Source organism: Suricata suricatta, chromosome X (assembly GCF_006229205.1).
Source record: "Suricata suricatta isolate VVHF042 chromosome X, meerkat_22Aug2017_6uvM2_HiC, whole genome shotgun sequence".
Taxonomy (NCBI): domain Eukaryota; kingdom Metazoa; phylum Chordata; class Mammalia; order Carnivora; family Herpestidae; genus Suricata; species Suricata suricatta.
The window spans coordinates 86,748,864-86,764,832 of record NC_043717.1 but is presented as its reverse complement, the minus strand read 5'-3'; the positions used below and the strand labels follow the sequence as shown (position 1 = coordinate 86,764,832).

The window sequence follows — 15,969 nt, the reverse complement described above, 5'->3', positions numbered from 1 at the left end:
ACCACTAAGTAAAATCTTTTCATCCTAGAAAAGGATTTGCTCACAAAAGCATTTTGTTTATCATTTGGATAGACATTTTGTCTATCATTTAGATAGACATTTGTTCAAACAATATTATTAAGAATATGCCTATGTGTCCAGCTTAAAGGTACCTATTTAGGACTCGCAGGAACATCGTAATAATGGCCTTGAGGTGCCCTAGTCTCCAGATGGCTACCCTTAAAATAACTGCTCACAACAAGCTGCTTCAGTAGTCACATAAAGAGATGTTGGCTGGAGCTTTATCACAGTGTGAGAGACTGATGTCAAGAACCTACAATCGAACCTTATTAGTTCTAACCACTTCAGAATTGTTAATTGTTCAACGTGGGCTATGCTGAATTTATCTTCTCAACTGCTTGTCAAGAAAATGTTTATAAAAATTAGTTAAAGAAGATAATCAGGAAGAGTTTAACATACTTAAGAAAACAAACTGTTTTTAAGACTTTAGTAAATCATATAAATGATTTGTATGTAAATTATATTGCTAATTATTATCTAGCCATCTATTTATTAGAATAAGCTCAGCACAACTACTCTGGGTACAAATAGTCTGAGTACACACACACACACACACCCACACACACACACACACACTGCTTATATACATATAAGCTATAAAAAGTACATTTTATTTCAAATGGTTCATAATTGGAGCTCTCTACTAATTTAAATGGACCTTTCTCCTAATTCAATTAAATGATGAAATTTTGGTAGTTCATTCACCAGCAACTGGTACACTAAAGTGGCCTCTTCCCTGCCAACATGTTCAGCCATGTGCCATAAATTGAGAAATGGATTCTTTCTTTAAATAGAATGTGCCCTCAGAGACATTTGACTTCTCTTGGAGAACTCGTGGGCCCTTAGTTTTTTTAGCATGTGTATAAAGGGTTCAGTGAATTATTTGATATTTACAAAAGAGCTTAAGAGAAGCGATGTCTAAAAAATCTAAAAATTTCTGCTTCCAGTATACTGAAAACATTAAAGAGGAACAATTTTTGTTGTTATTTTTGTGGGTTTTGTTTTAAGTAAAATGCCAAGACCCTGGTCTGCTGAGCTCTCTGTGAGAACTAGGTTTATATAGATGACAGATACAGCCAGAGTCCCCTCTGGCAATAACTCTCCCCTCAGGCTCCACAAAGGCTGTAACTGTTCAAAATCTGTGCCCCAAATGCCAAGCAGCCTGTCCCACTGTCATCTCTTGGACATAAAGTGGCAGTGTGATGGGCGTTTCCATTTATATGTCTCTGCTTGTTGCTACCTCAGACTGAGTGAGTACATTTCAGAAGCAGAGTATCATAAGGAAACTATACCTGAGAGCAAAAGGATTATAGAAAGGCTAAGATTAGCATTTAAATACCTAGTAGACAAAGTGTGATATGTATGTTGCTGTAAGCCCCTCTGTCTCCAAATCCCAGTCCAACCTGCCTGCCACTTTACCTGTAGTTCCCACCATTGGCATCAGAGCTTTGGGTTAAGCTGTTGACTCTGAAAGTCCCTGTCAAATGCAAATATGCTATGTGGGATGTACAACTAATTACCCCCATTATCATCCATTTGCACAAGTTAATTAATTGACAACTTTCCCTAGAGAAGCAGGAAAACTCTAGGTCACGGGACCAAAGTAATATATAAAAACCAGAAAGAAGGATGAGAGTGAAAGACAGAGTCCTCTCAAAGTAAGAAGAGATTAGACATGCAGATTGGGAGAGGCCAAAGTAGCAAAATACAAGAAAAAGACAATTCTAAAGAAAAAATGAATATGTATGAGTATGTGCTATGTGCCAGGCATTTTCATAAATGTTGATCTATTTCATCTTCACAACAACTTTGTGAGACAGGAGACATTATTATCATCCTCCCCATTTGGTAGATGAGAAAACTTATCCAAATTAACACAGCTCACAAGGGTCAAGCTCAAACTTTGAACTCTAGTAATCTGGCTCTTATCTTCTATGATTAGCCACCTTCCATCTAGATTATGTAATAGGTGTTCAGTAAAGTTTTGAAAGAGAACTTTTTATATATAGTTTAGCTAGTGATAAGCAAAATAGATGAAGACTTTTGAGATGCATTAAAGGTTTCAAGAACTTTGTTTGGACAACTTTGGAAAATAAACAGAGTTCCCTGATTCCCTTCAAGGCAAAAGTTTGTGGATTTATGGATACCATAAGGCAGAGATAAGCATTTTTCATAGCCCTCAAAGTCTTTCATCTGTGGTTAGGACTGGTCTGACTTATTAGGGATTGAGAAGTCTTGAAACAAATATGTCGTCTCCCTTGGGTCTTTTATCCTCACTGTCATACGACTTGATAACCTGTTCTTTTTTTTAATGTTTATTTATTTTGAGAGAGAGAGAGCATGTGCAGGGGAGGGCCAGAGAGAGAGAATCCCAAGCAAGTTTCACGCTGTCAGCACAGAGCCTGACATGGGGCTCCATCTCACGAATGGTGAGATCATGACATGAACTGAAATCAGGAGTCAGACGTTTAACCAACTGAGGCACCCAGGCACCCATTAATAACTTCTCAATGACCCATGCCAGTGGAGATCATTTGTGATAGGGGAAATTTCAAAGAATTAATTATTCAGGGAACATGCTATTTGGCATTGGAATGATTTAGTTGGAATCTTGGTCACAAATCCACCTTCCAGTTACATGGCAATTAATGAGACAATTAGACAGTGTTTGCTGTACATACCCGCTATGTGGAAAGAAGAAAAATCAGTCAGGGTTATCCAGAGAAACAGAACAAGTGTGTGTGTGTGTGTGTGTGTGTGTGTGTGTGTGTGTGTGTACATATATACATATAAATGTATACATGAGACAGAGAGAGAGAGAGAGAAAGATTTCAAGGCATTGGCATATGTGATTGTGGACATAGGCAATTTCAAATCTGTAGGGTAGGCTGGTAGGCTGGAATCTCTTGAGAAGGAGTTGATGCTACCTCTGCAGTCTTGAAACAATTCCTTTGTCCTCAGAGAAACTTCAGTTTTTCTCTAAAGGTCTTTCAACTAATTGGATGATGCCTTCCCACATTATCAAGGGTAGTATTTTTTTACTTAAGGTCAGCCAATTGGAGATATTAACTATATCCACAGACTACCTCCACAGCAACACCTAGATTAGTGTCTGAATAGGTGGGTACTATTGCCCAGCCAACTTGACTTATAAAACTAAACCATCACAGGAAGCCTAGGGGAAGTTCCCAGAAGAACTTAAAAATCAGCATCTGCTGGTGCACCTGGGTGGCTCACTTGGTTACGCTTCCAACTTCAGCTCAGGTCATGACCTCATGGTTCGTGAGTTCAAGCCACACATCTGGCTTTCTGCTGTCAGCACAGAGCCCATTTCGTATCCTCTGTTCCCCCTTCTATCTGTCCCTCCCCGCCCCATCTCAAAAATAAATAAATAAACTTTAAGAAAAGTCAGTATCTGTTTATGGAGATAATCAAAAGCTGGCCTAGAGTTCATTTGAACTGGAAGAGAAAACATATGTAAATGTAATAAGGCAATGAAGCTGATTTGAGAAGAAAGTTAACATTTGTTGGGTCTCTGCTGTATGCTTGACCCTTAAGTCTTTATCTTATTTACTTGTTTACAGTAGTAGCTGGGTGATAGATCATATTAGCCCCATTTTACTAATGAGGAAAGAGAAATTCATGGAGGTTAAATAACTAGCCCTTAGACACAAAATTAACATGGCAGAGCAGGAATGCAGACCCAGGTGTGTATGAAGCCAAAACCTCATTCTTTTCTACAAAACAGGAAACTTGCCCTCTCTGCCTAATATTTCTAGAAGTAGAGAATAATTCCCTGGTACACATGTTTGTTTGGATCGTTTATTTATGTGCATGTGGGGGGAGGAGTGTTTGCATTTGTTTTTGTTTTCAAAATAAATAAGCCCTTCAGTTTTAAAGAGGCAAGAGCCAAGGTTTGGGCAAAACTTGTCCAAGGACAATGGAGGTAAATCAACATAGAATGTGAACTAGAGGAAAGGTCTCTTAACAAGTAGTGTAGGATTTTCTCCACTATACTTGCCTTAAACTGCTTCTGTATTATCATGAATTCAGACTGTCTGTGTTAAATCATAAGCCATTTGGGTTTTCTTTTTTTAGTTCAAACTTAGATTATTTTCTATAGCTATTGTAGTTCTTCAAATCCTCTTTTTGGAAACTGCTTTAATATTACAGCTACTTGACTGAAAAAGTAACAGTAAAAAATACAGTATTAGCCATCCTTTGTTACTGTCCATTTATCTTTATCTGGAAGATTTCTGCAACAAGACATGATTGGCAATGCTATAATAAATATAATAAATGTCATATGAGGGGAGTGGTAGGCTATCTATAATTAAGTCTGAGTCCCTATCAGGGCATTCTATCATTGAAAAAGTGTTTTACAGAAAGATCTTTTTTAATGCAGGGAATTGCTTACATCTCTCTTCTGTGAATTTAAGTTGCTTTGAATATTAAGGAACAGCATATTGCTCTTTATCCATTTCTATGATAAATGGTAATAATTTATCATTAGCTTATTTTTACATAGTATTTTATGCTTTTTGAATGCTTCCAAGTACATTATCTCAAAGACATCATTATACTTACAAGAGAAGCAAGGTAGAATCATCTAGTGCAGAATGTACTGGAATATGAGTCTGTTATGCTCCAATGCAAGAGTAATGTCAGATACCACATCAAGTGATGGACAGAATTGGCTTACAGGAGAGGTAGTCTTGCTTTGTCAGAGATATGGAGGGTGTTGTCAGCGGAGATGGATACGGTCCATTACAGGCTGTCTTACAAAAGGAAACCAAGAGGCATTCTAGACAGAACCAGAAATCCTAAATGTAGAGTTCAAGTAGAATCAGGAGTCGAAGTGGGTAGCCAGATGGGGAGGGTTCAGCCATGGTATTGTTCAAGCAAATTTCACTGAACAACTTTCCTAAATGCCATCTCAAAAGACACCACCAGATTTCTGACACTATGTTTGTGACTCTGAACATGATAGTTAACCTTTCGGCTCTTTACTTTTCTTGAGTTACGTTATAGGATTTTTTTTCTTGAGGATGAATAATGCATTATATTAAAGATGCTGCTGGATGTTAAATGGTCATCTTTCTGTTATCTCTAGCACAAAGGGGAGCAGTGATTTAAGTTGCAGCTTTGCAGAAATCCAAACAGTGATTTTGTCTCAGGTAGTATTAAAATTGGTACAAATTTGGAGTGAATATCAACTGGTGATATGGAGTTTTCTTTCAGAGGTCTCCTGGATAGTGAAAAGAAGCCATCCATACGTTTAGCTAGAGGGAATTTTAAAACAGAAATACAAATGGATGTAGTTGAGTCCCAAAGGAAGGAAGGTGCATGAAAATTACTATTTTTTAACTTGAATTTTAGTTTGGTTGTTCATTTGATTGAAACTGTCTTATATTTTTCCTTCTCAGCTTTGACCTCGTAGCCATTGGAGGTATTTCTGTCATCTTAATCTTTGACCGGTCACCTTTCCTATCTGAGAAGAGGACACTCTGGTTGCCTTGGAACCAGTTCATTGTGTTAGAGAAAGTTGTCATGCAGAGAGTTGTATCAAACCCACCATCCTGTGACATCTCCAACTTTATCAGCCCAAACCCTATTGTGCTTCCTTCACCACTCACGTCATTTGGAGGGTCTTGTCCAGAGAGGGGAACTATTGTTCCTGAGCTGCAGGTGGGTACATTGGCCTTCGAATGTATAAAATCATAGTATCATGGGTGTTCAGCAACATATAATGGCTAGATTCCTTTTCCTTGTACTCCGACCCTGTAACGTACTGCCCTTCATTTGTCACTAGAAGCTTTAAAATGGAATCTCCCTGGAACGCACTTGCAGGATGATTGGCCAGCACGACAGGGTGCTATCTGTGGACATAGAACAAAGCAAGGTGAACTAGCTGTCATGATAATTAAACCCCAAACCTTGACTTAATGACCACTGTGCTCTAAAGAACAAAGCTAGCTGGCTAGCTCGATAGTGACAACAGTATAAGCAAAGAGGTGGGACTGTTTGTGGTTCTGAAGTTAAAGCTCCTTAAGAAATCTAGTTTTCTTCCATTGTCCAGTTTGTATCCTTTGTCATTGTTCTTAACAGTCATGACAACTCCTCTTGTTTAGCTATGTTTGGTAAAGGTAGTTTTCAAGCCTGTGGGTTTGTTTAAAGCTTTGCTTTTGGGTGTTCAAGCTTTATAGCCAGTGGAAGACATATTCTTGTACCTTTTTATTTTATAGTACCTGATAACTTTTCTTTATTGAGTATTCCATATTTTCATTTCACTGTTAAGCCAAACATCTATAGTATAGTTTTCTCATCACATTGTAAAAACATTGTAATGATAGTTAAACCCAGAAGCCACCAAAATGGACCAATAGGACATACAGAATTCAAGAAATCTACTCAAGAGGAAGTAAATGGACATTCCAAGGTTAACTTGGTTTTTCTTCCATCACAATATTCCCAGCAGCTATTACCAGTGCCCAGAGGATACCACTTGTGAAAAGCTCATAGAAAATAGGGCTGTACAGGAAAAGATGTCCAGTGAGTTCCCCCTCTTGTTTTTTCCATTGCTTTTCCTTGGAAAGGAAGCAAAAACAAGACCATATTTTTTTTTCTAATTTTTTTGAGTTTATTTATTTTGAGAGAGACAGAGAAAGAGTACAAGCAGGAGAGGGGCAGAGAGAAAGGGAGACAGAGGGTCCGAAGCAGGCTCTGTGCTGACAGCAGAGAGCCCAACGTAGGGCTCACACTCACGAGCCATGAGATCATGACCCATGAGATCATGACCTGAGCCGAAGTGAGACACTTAACCAAGTGAGCCACCCAGGCGCCCCAACAAGACTATATTCAATGAGTGCAATGGACTGGTACCTCATTCTCTGTATACTTGTCATTAGGAAGCATGGGTCTTTTTCAGCATCAAAGTTTTTAAATTGATCTAGGATTGCATGTTTCCATAGGGAAATGAAATACTAAGGTGGTAAGTGTCACCGTAGCCTTCACTATTGTACTTCTGCCACCATCTAAGAAGACATAGCCATTAGACAGCTCTGGCATCAAATAGCTAATGTAGAGGAAGAAAAATCAGGCCAGGAGTAGAGAAAAGGGATTTATGTTCTCAGAAGAATGAGCAAGAAATCCTGAACAATGTGAGATACCATGTCGTTAACAACCAGGTCTGAGCTAAAAATAAATGAGGGCACAAAAATATCCACATGATTCATGTCACCTTAAGTATATCGAATAGGCTCTTTCTTCAGCTGGGTTTTGAAAGTTGAAAGTCATGGAACACCAGATTGAGTTTTAGTGACCACTTTTTGTTGTTTAACTCCATCTGTGCTGATAAACAACTTAATAGCAATTTGCGTCTCAGTCACAGGTGCGAACTTGGAAAATACTTGTTCCCAGCTCTTGGTACATCCAAGCACAAAGAAATATGTAAGCGAAATTTTATTAAAACTTTGGCCCTCGGGGTCATTCCAGAGGTCCAAGGAAGACAAGTTTGATGGCATCAGTAAAGATTAATTCTGGGGAAACCGTAATCTCTGTCATAAAATAGCACTTTGCTGAGCCTGTTTCGGGAGTTCTTCCTCCTAGAGAGCCTGGCCCGAATAAGGATTACAGCAGTGGTTTTGTGATATATGACTTAACACACCAAACATGATTTTGTGTGTGTATATATATAAGAAAAAGACCCCTTGATGGAGCCCATAACAGTGAAATGCTTGACATTCAGCAGTGTGATCTTTTCCAACTCCTTCTAAGCAATTTTTTGGAACGCTGTTGAAAAACTAAAATTGTTCTTTTCACAGTCATTCCTGGCAGGAAAAAAAAGGAAAGCAGTCGTCAGGGTTGCTTGGACGTCTTGTCCCCATGCAGACTCAGTGCAAAATTCGAAACCCGTGGTCACACAGCCTCCCAAAGATTCTTGCCTTGACATCCACAGATCCCTTTAAACTCTCTCCTTTGGTGTGCTTCTAAGAGAAGAAAGCATCCTCGTCTACCTGTGACCACTGATGGGAGCCAATCTGCCTTTCTCCCCCTCAGGTGGTACAAGAGGAGATCCCCATTCCTTCCAGCTTTGTGAGGCTGAGTTACCTGAGCAGCCGTACCCCTGGCTATAAAACCTTGCTTCGGATCCTTCTGACACATTCAACCATTCCCGTGGGAATGATAAAAGTCCATCTCACGGTAGCTGTGGAAGGGCGTCTCACACAGAAGTGGTTTCCTGCCGCAGTTAACCTCATCTACACGTTTGCCTGGAACAAGACAGACATCTATGGACAAAAGGTTTGGGGCCTGGCAGAGGCTCTGGGTATGTTGAACTAATTCTATGTAAATAGCATTGTGTTTCACAAAACCGAAACTACTGGTTGCATATTAATTTGTATGTGGAATAATGATGTATGGAAAAATGATGACTTTCTCTTATTTAAAGGCTCTAAAGCATTTTTGTCACTCAGACCCTCTCTTTGGGCCTATTTAGAGTTCACTTTTGACACATTTTTGCTTCAAAACTAGTTCAGTTCTCCTTTCCTGATGGCAATGTACCAGTGGAATTGCACACTATCTGACTTGTAACAGTCTCCAGAGCTGAATATTGCCTTCTAACTGTGACCTTTGGTGTGGCATTCTTTAGGCCATGTTTTTGGATTTGACATTTAGACTGTCATTTCCACTTAGAAACTACAAAATTTTTACTTCTAGGCATCTTCACTTATTGTCTCTTATGTCTAAGTTAGTTAGACTCCATTCACTTGTTACTTCAGTAGGTTACATTTTTAAAAATCATCTTACCTTCCTGGTCCTTTTTATTTTCTATTTCAAGACTTTAAAACCTAGAATCTTGAAGACAGTAGGGACTTTGAGCCTAGAGTTTTCAGATATTTAATTCTCTTAAACAACATTTTTTTAATGTTTATTTTTGAGACAGAGAAAGAACGTGTGCAGTGGAGGGACAGAGAGAGAGGGAGACACAGAATCCGAAGCAGGCTCCAGGCTCTGAGCTGTCAGCACAGAGCCTGACGCGGGGCTCAACCTCACTAACTGGGAGATCATGACCTGAGCCAAAGGTGGATGCTTAACCAACTGAGCCACCCAGGCGCCCCTCAGACAAACAACATTTGAACAAATTAGACTGACATAGATTTGCCAACTTCTTACTCTGCCAAATAAGAATATTTTAAAAAGAAAGGGGAAAAAACCCACTACAATCTACTGCTCATCTACCACTACCATAATTTCATAAAGGAAAAAGATTCCTTAACATCAAAAAGGAATATTTTGTCTATAAAAATGACAGTAAGCAGTCTACTACTGATGCTCAGATTGAGAGAGAGAGATAGACAGACAGACAGATAGCAATGTCTTTCTTTCTTTTACTCTGTAGAAGACAGTGAAAACTTCCTAAAGGGACCCGACACGGGTCTATGGAGTCACAGTCGGGAGCCACTGAATCTTGTGTCTTCAGGCACTATCTACAGGAAACCACCTGTGGACAGATGGGAAGACTATTTTTAAAGGTCTCCAGAGGAGATATTTTCATATCCTCCCTTGGAAGTATCTGTCATAAAACAATTCCTTATAACTGACAGACATCTTTTAGACTAGCGTGTATCAATTTCCTCCCTTTTTTTCCAGAGAAAAACTAATACGGGTGGGGGGGAGCGATCCTTGCCCAAGAGACTCTCATATACTTAAATAATTAACTCCCCTCTGTTGAACTGTATTAGAATGCAAGAAACGTGGAGTGGTTCAGATTTTCTCCATTAGCGGGAAGTTCTTGTAAAGATGTGGGAAAGTAAGACAGTAAGTAAGAAAGAATAAGAAAAAGCGCTAGCAAAGTGCAGCCTTGCTGCAGTTAGACTGTAGTTCTAGAAAGCTAGCATCTGTTTGGTCAAACAGCTCCGGTTGTCCCCTCTTGTAGCAAGAGGTGACTGTCTCCCTCCATGGTGACTCAGCTATGCTGATGCCTGAGCTCATCACTTCTCCTGCCATATCAACTACCTTCCCTTTGTTTCAGCTCTTCAAACCCCCCAGTCTAGTGACTTGCTCTGTATCTTGCATTCAGACTCCTCTTACAAAGAATATCATATTGTGTCAGCTGGTCAGCATATAGCAGACACCCTAAGCAGACCTCTACCATTACGCTAACTACTGGCGTCCTGATTATGGAGTCCTGATTAATTCTTATTTCAGTGAGTATATTTAAGAGAACAAGTCTGGAGCCAGACTCCTTCCCTGAGTTCAAGTCATCACTTCCCTATTTACTAGCTATGAAACGTTGGGTCCATTAGTTAATCTCCAGGTGCCAGAGTTTCTCCACCTATAAAATGAGTATCATAATGAAAATGCTCCTTACACGTTATTATAATATGACGATTAAATGAGATAAGTAATGTAAAGTGCTTCACACATGGTAAGCACTCAACAAATAATTCTGCTCTGGTATTGGTTTTTCAGTTCTGCTGTGGCCAGAGTATTGGGATCACAAGGTATAAAGTATGGGGCCTATGCAGTTATTTGTTGTCTCGGCTTCTCTAAGTAGAAATAGCAGGCAAGCACTCAGTTACTCTCCAGTTTCCCTCCTTGCCACACACACACACGCACACACACATACAATCTCATCTTCTCTGTGCTGTGAGAGGCTGGCTTCTATGGACAGCATTGCCTTTGCTCTCTGGCTTCCCATTTGGTCAATAGGTGGCGTTATTTGGAGACCACAGAATGGAAGGAGAAGGAGGTCAGGGGGTTTACCCTTCTCCTTGCCTCCCTGCAATTCTGGCAACAGCTACATTAGAAGATGGCAGCTCCTATCCAGTTGCCCCTCCTCCACATCCCCAAGCCCTCTGGTCTTCTGTATCGTCATTCCCTCCCTTTGCCCCTGCAAACCCAGAAGGCTTCTCAGTGTTGTCAGTCCCTGAGTGGGTCAACATTCTGGTCGATTCCCTTAACACAGCTCCTGGTTGTGCAGCTGTAAAGAGTGCCATCATCTGACTCTCTGCACGAACACTTGAGTGTGATATGTGGTTCCTGGTGGGACCTTGACTGGTGCACACTCAAATCTCATGTTCTCTCCAGGATATTATCCCAAAGCCTTTGCTTCCCTAGAGTAATCCAAAATTCCCCTAACTTTTTTCCATACGGCTTTGTTTTCCAATTCCTTATTACCTTCCACAGAACCCCTTCTGGGTCATTGACTTTTTGGTTTGTTTTTACTTTCTTCTTAAGTTGTGACACCAAGCAATTTACCCAGTACACTCACTCATGAAGAGTTGACCAGGACAATATATAGCAATCATTTCTTGCCAGGGTTCACATAAATGCAGTTCAACCTTACGTTTTAATTTTTGCTCTCTTTTTAAAGTTTATTTATTTATAATGAGAGAGTGAGAGCACGTGTGTGCATGGGTGGGGGAGGAGCAGAGAGAGAGAATCCCAAGCAGACTCTGCACTGGGGCTCGAACTCAGGAACCGTGAGATCATGACCTAACCCAAAATCAAGAGCCAGACACTTAACTGACTGTGCCATCCATTCGCCCCTAACGTTACTCTTTTAAATAAGTTTCATTGACATGTAATTCACATACCACAAACTTCACCCATGTAAAGTGTACAATTAATTGACTTTCAGTATTTTCACAATGTTGTACAATGACTACAAATATCTAATTCCAGAACATTCTCATCATCATTCCACACAAACTAGCAGTCACTCTCCCCTCTAGGCCCTGGCAACCACCAATCTCCTTTATGTCTATGGATCTACCTCTTCTGAACATTTAAATCAAATAGAATCATACAATATGTAATGTTTCACATCTGGCATCGTTCTCTTGGCATAATGTTTCCCAAGCTCATTCATGTCCAAGCATGTGTCAGTACTATGACTGAGTAATATTCCATTGCATGGCTACACCACATTCTGTTCATTCATTAACTGATGGGCATTTGAGCTGCTTTACACCTTTTGGATATTTTGAGTCGTGCACATTCATATATAAGTATTTGTGTGAATATCTGTTTTCATTTCTTTGAGGAATATACCTAGGAGTAGAACTGTTGAATCATATGGTAATTCAGTGTTTGACTTGTTGAAAAACCACCGAATTGTTTTCTACGGTGTCTGCACCATTTTATCAACCTGACTTTATGCACAAAATGTGTTACTTCCCTTTCTTTTAAATACCTCCAGTGCTAAAGATTCTAAAATTTTCTTCCGTGTTGTAGTTAAGCACTCTTAATGACTTAGCTTCTGATATGCCCATGGATTATTGAATACATGACTAAAACACAAAGAAAAGCAGAGACTTTCTAGTTACACACCAGTGATGAAGACCCCCTTCCTACTATTTGCCTACGGGTGTTGGTTTACTTTCCATTTCTGCAGTCCTGTTCCTGGCCAAAACTTCCTGAAGCATTCTGACTATAAAATTGGTCTTAACTAAAATATTGACTGTAAAATCTAGCCTTAATTAAAATGCTAAAACATATGTTTTTGGTTCATTTTTAAGGCTAATAGCAGGAATAAAAGCAAGAGAAAATTGATCGATTCAGAAATATCCAAAGAGACGAAAAAAAGTGTTCCTCATGGTATTTTGTGTGCATTTAAAGAGCATATTTTTTAGAAAGAAAACTGGCAAAGATCTCAAGCAAAATGGCCAAAAGAATTTCAAATGTAGTGCATAACATGAAATATGGATTATTTACCTTGTAGGAAATGTCCCGATGATAATGGTTAAAGGGATTTTATTTACTACCTAGTCTCCATTTCCATGTCTATGGAGACTAATAGAATTTGTTAACAGTGGTAAACAAAAGTGTTAGAATGAAGTTGGAGACTCTGATTCTCTGCAGATGGACTGTGAGCACCTTAAGAACACAACAGACAATAAACAGTTCAGGGCATAAATGAATGGAGACAGAAGGATCAAGTAGGTGACCACTGAATGCATACCTTAACAGAGATGATCGAATCTAAACAAACAATGACGAAAGCATTTAGTGGTATGCCTGCCCAAATTTTATAATCGGTTAAGTAACGTGAAAAGAAATAGACTAAATTTTGCACCAGATATTCACAATGCTTAATATGACTAATAATGGCACTTCTCAGATTTGCTTCGGATTTCGAGATCCTGGTACAGTCTTTTGGTAGGCAGAATAACGACCACCCCCCCACCAAAGATGTTCATCCCTAGACTCTGTGAATATATAATGTTACATGGCAAAAGAGAATTCAGTTTGCACATGGAATTAAGGTTACTTATCAGGTGACCTTGAGATAGGATGATTATCCTGGATTATCCAGGTGAGCCCAGTGGCAGCACAAGTGTTCTTAAAAGTGGACGATGGCGGGGCACCTGGGTGGCTCAGTCAGTTGAGCGTCCGACTTTGGCTCAGGTCACGATCTCGCAGTTTGTGAGTTACAACCCCACATCAGGCTCACTGCTATCAGCACAGAGCACCCTTCAGATCCTCTGTCTCCCTCTCTCTCTCTGCCACTCCCTCACTAATTTTCTCTCTCGCTCTTGCTCTCTCACTCTCTCTGTCTCTGTCTCAAAAATAAAAAAATAATTTAAGAAAAAGTGGAACATGGAGTCAGAAGGGGAGGTCAGAGTTAGAGGAAGGTATAACTATAGAAGAAAGGCACAGCAGGATGAAATACTACTGGCTTTGAAGATGGGGGAAGGGAGCCAAGAAACTAGGAATATGGGTGGCCTCTAGAAGCTGGAAGAGGCAAGGTAATGGATTCCCCCTTATAGCCTCCAGAAGGAATGCAGACTGCGGACAATTTGATTTTAGCTCAGTGAGAACCATTTCAGACATCTTATCTCCTTAACTGTAAGATGAGAAATCTGTCTTGTTTGAAGCCTTCAAGCTTGTGGTAATTGCTTACAATGCTAATAGGAAACAAATCTTGACCAATATTCATACAGTCCCAGTTGTAAAAAGGATTTTGGCTAAAACTCTGGCTAGAAGTTTCTCCCACACATCTTCGTGCCAGTTCAATATGAACTTCTGCCCCCTCCCCCATTTTGGGTGCTAGAGAAAGAGAAGATCAGCTTTAAATAGTCTGAATTTGAAGTGATGCTAATATCTACATTGAAATGCCCACCTAGTTTGAAATGCGGAACCTTTGTTTCCCACATAGCTCAGCTGTGGGGAATTGGTGTCATCCCTCAGGGCTAGAGTATCTCAGAAGAAAAACGGAGGGTTGAGGGACAGCCACAGTGAGAAGAGTGCAATGAAACAGATTTTGCAAGTGGTGGGATAATTCCAGAGTGAATAAATTACCAGCAGAGATTGTGTGAACTGCTTCCTTGGCAAAGTATCAATGGCAACTGATAAGATTGATTAATCCCAGTACAATATTGATCAAGTCGAAGAAGAGTAAAATCACCCCCAGGGTTGCAGTACAAAAACCAGAATCACTACTTCATCCGGCTTAAAGATTTTGTTGTCTGATCTACAGACAAGACTTCCCTGCTAAAAAACTCCATCTGTGCATTTGAAATAATTTGGCCCTAGTACTTGATTCTCCAGCTCTAAATAAGGTATGATGTCTGGAAATCATTGTATATTATTTAGTTTCTTTCCCAACTCTGCTGCTCGCAAAACAATGAAAAAAATCATTATTGTTAAGTTCACAGCGCTGTTAAAATTCTAGAGATGGCTTATTTAATTTGACAAACTGGCTTGTTCAGGGGCTCTGATCTGCATCCATTATATGAATTTTGTCAAAATAATTCCCTATGTCTGCCTGGGTCCGCATACATTATCAATATGTGATAATGTATTCTGCCTGGTCTTCATTTTAATTAAACTAAATTGCAGAGGTTTGGAGTCCTGGAAGTTCAGGAAATCAGCCATCGCCTTTAGTAGCACTGCTATAAACAATTCTGGTTTTTTTCAAGTCTATTGGCAACAACAATTGCATAATTATTTAGTACAGTAGTTTGGCAAGAAAGAGTGGTGTTTCAGGGAGAACTAGACTTCCTAAAGGTTCACAGTGCACAGGAGTCCATCTAAATTGTGTTCGAGAGAAACAAGGGAACATTAATAGTAATAGGTGCTAAGCTACGGTTGCTTTGTGCGCACAACACATCCCCGAGAACGATGCTTTAGTGTTCATAAATTTCCCTTCAGTAAAACCTACAGCCACAAAAATAGCATCCACTGAATATTTTAATAATAAATGGGTAGTGCTTTACAATTTGCAAAGTACTTTCACATACATTATCTCATTTTAATCCTTATAACATTCCTGCCTGGTTGCAATGAATATGATCTTTGTTTCACAGAGGGGGAAACTGAGGTTGAAAAAGAGCAAGTGACTTTCCTAGAGTCCTCCACAGAGCAGGGATTCAAACTCGGATCTCCCAGTCCAGAGCTCTGCATGCCTTTCACTGCTGCCTCTCTTCACTAAATTGACCAACCCACCTTGCCGAGTACTCAATTCAACGCCCCAGTGGCTTTCTGTCAAAGAAGCTAGCAGAGATAATAATCTTTCATCATCTCTCTCCACTCATGAATTCATAATCGTTAACTGAGAGCAGGGCTGTTTTATCCATTCAGCTTTAGAGGCGTAGCACCAAGGATATGAGTTTTTTAAGGGACTGCAAAAAATGTTTGCAACCTGAAAAATAAGTATACTGGCACCAAAATATGAAAAGAAAGCCAGAAAATCAACATTAATAAATTTTTAAATAAATGTCTACAAAATGAAGCATTATGTCAGCTTGTCAACTGCTTCTTAGTCTTCACACTTTCATATGAAATATTTTAATACTCAGAATGGGTTGTGGGTTGTATCCATTTTAATATGGCTGATAAGATATGAGATAGGACCTCCAAAAGTAAGAGTGCTTGGAGCCTACCGGGGTTTTTTAATGACCG

General features: G+C 39.6%; 1 protein-coding gene across 3 annotated transcripts in view; it reads left to right on the top strand.

The window, feature by feature from the left end:
* Window positions 1–15,969, top strand: part of TENM1 (teneurin transmembrane protein 1) — a 552,583-nt gene that overhangs the window by 407,029 nt on the left and 129,585 nt on the right. For all 3 annotated transcript variants that reach the window (XM_029930000.1, XM_029929999.1, XM_029929998.1), the window contains exons 17-18: window positions 5,487–5,748; window positions 8,119–8,386. In XM_029930000.1, the coding sequence (XP_029785860.1) occupies window positions 5,487–5,748; window positions 8,119–8,386 (530 nt within the window). The remainder of the gene's footprint in view (window positions 1–5,486; window positions 5,749–8,118; window positions 8,387–15,969) is intronic.